Below are 1,149 nucleotides of genomic sequence, written 5' to 3'. Positions count from 1 at the left end.
GCCGCTGGTTTCTACTGGGGGGGGAGGAAAAAGTCCCCAAGAGGATGTAACAAATGGCTGTTGGGAGAAGTGCTGGAGGGAAGTCTCCTCCATGGCCCAGGGGAGAGGGGTAGAGAGGAAAAATAGCGGCAGAACCAGAGGAGAGCAGCTGGAAGGAGCGATGGGATGCGCCCGGCAGGGGGGAAAGCCGAATCGCACCGGCGCGCGTAACCGGTGCTTCACCGCGCACCGGGGAGGCTTTCCAGGCAGCTAATGGCCCGTTTCCTCCCCAAGTCGTGAAGCCCAGTGGTGTGCACCTGAAGCTGGTCCTCAGGTTCCAGGATTTTGGGAAAGCCATGTTCAAGCCCATGAGGTAAGGCATGCCGGCAAACCCCCCGCCGAGCCCCCGCCGCGCCGCGTAGCCGTGAACCAAGGGGCCCCGCAGCGAGGGGCGCGAGCATCCCTGGAAGGACAGGCACACCACAGCCACCTCTTTCCTCTCCTGCACTCAGCTACCTCGGCAGCCGAAAAGGTTTTATTATTGTTGGCTGCTTGCACCGTCCCAGAGCCGCGCGCGGATAAACGCCGGCGTTCCCACGCTGCTTGCCGACGTCGGCAATTTCTCAGTTCATAGATGCCACGCAGCGACGAACCTTGGGGTACTCTGCTTTTAGGGGCTGCCCATTTCTTCCTCTTCCCCAGCTGACTTTGTGTTTTACCTTGTTTCTCCTTGGATTCCCCAGAGTATTTCCAAGAAACACTCATCAGTCCCGGTCACCTCAAACAGGAGTTTTAAATTGCTTCTGCACTTATTTCTAGCCCCTTGGGACTCTTCACATTTGTTCGCCCTCGCTTTACTTTCCACGCCCAGGCAGGGCAGCTGGCAGCACACCAGCTGTGATGGTTTGCTCATCCAGAAAGCAGCCAGCTCCTCTCCCCTTGGTTCCCACCCACCTCTGCCCCGTGTCCAGCAGGTCCAGGAGGGGAAGGAAAGCGTCCGTGCACCCAGCTGAGCTGGGAGGGCTCAGCAGTGCCTGTGGGCTTTCCTGCAACATACAGCCTTGGGAGGCTGAGCATGCAAATTCACACGCGGCACATCTCGGGGCACTGGGTGACGGCCAGGAAATGAAATGAAATGGGCTGGTGTTCCCATCTCAGGGATATGGGATC

The 1,149-nt window shown here is 58.8% G+C and overlaps 1 protein-coding gene across 1 annotated transcript in view; it reads left to right on the top strand.

Annotated features, from left to right (window-relative positions):
- Positions 1-273: 273 nt before the first annotated feature.
- FAM20A (family with sequence similarity 20, member A) overlaps positions 274-1,149 on the top strand; it is a gene marked incomplete at its 5' end in the record, with an annotated part of 7,992 nt that continues 7,116 nt past the window's right edge. Inside the window, one exon of the mRNA XM_010283010.1 lies at positions 274-352. Within this exon, the coding sequence (XP_010281312.1) occupies positions 274-352 (79 nt within the window). The remainder of the gene's footprint in view (positions 353-1,149) is intronic.

The sequence above is a fragment of the Phaethon lepturus genome, unplaced genomic scaffold (assembly GCF_000687285.1).
Source record: "Phaethon lepturus isolate BGI_N335 unplaced genomic scaffold, ASM68728v1 scaffold41222, whole genome shotgun sequence".
Lineage (NCBI taxonomy): Eukaryota > Metazoa > Chordata > Aves > Phaethontiformes > Phaethontidae > Phaethon > Phaethon lepturus.
Note: the sequence above shows the minus strand (reverse complement) of the source record. Positions and strands in the feature narration are given on the sequence as shown.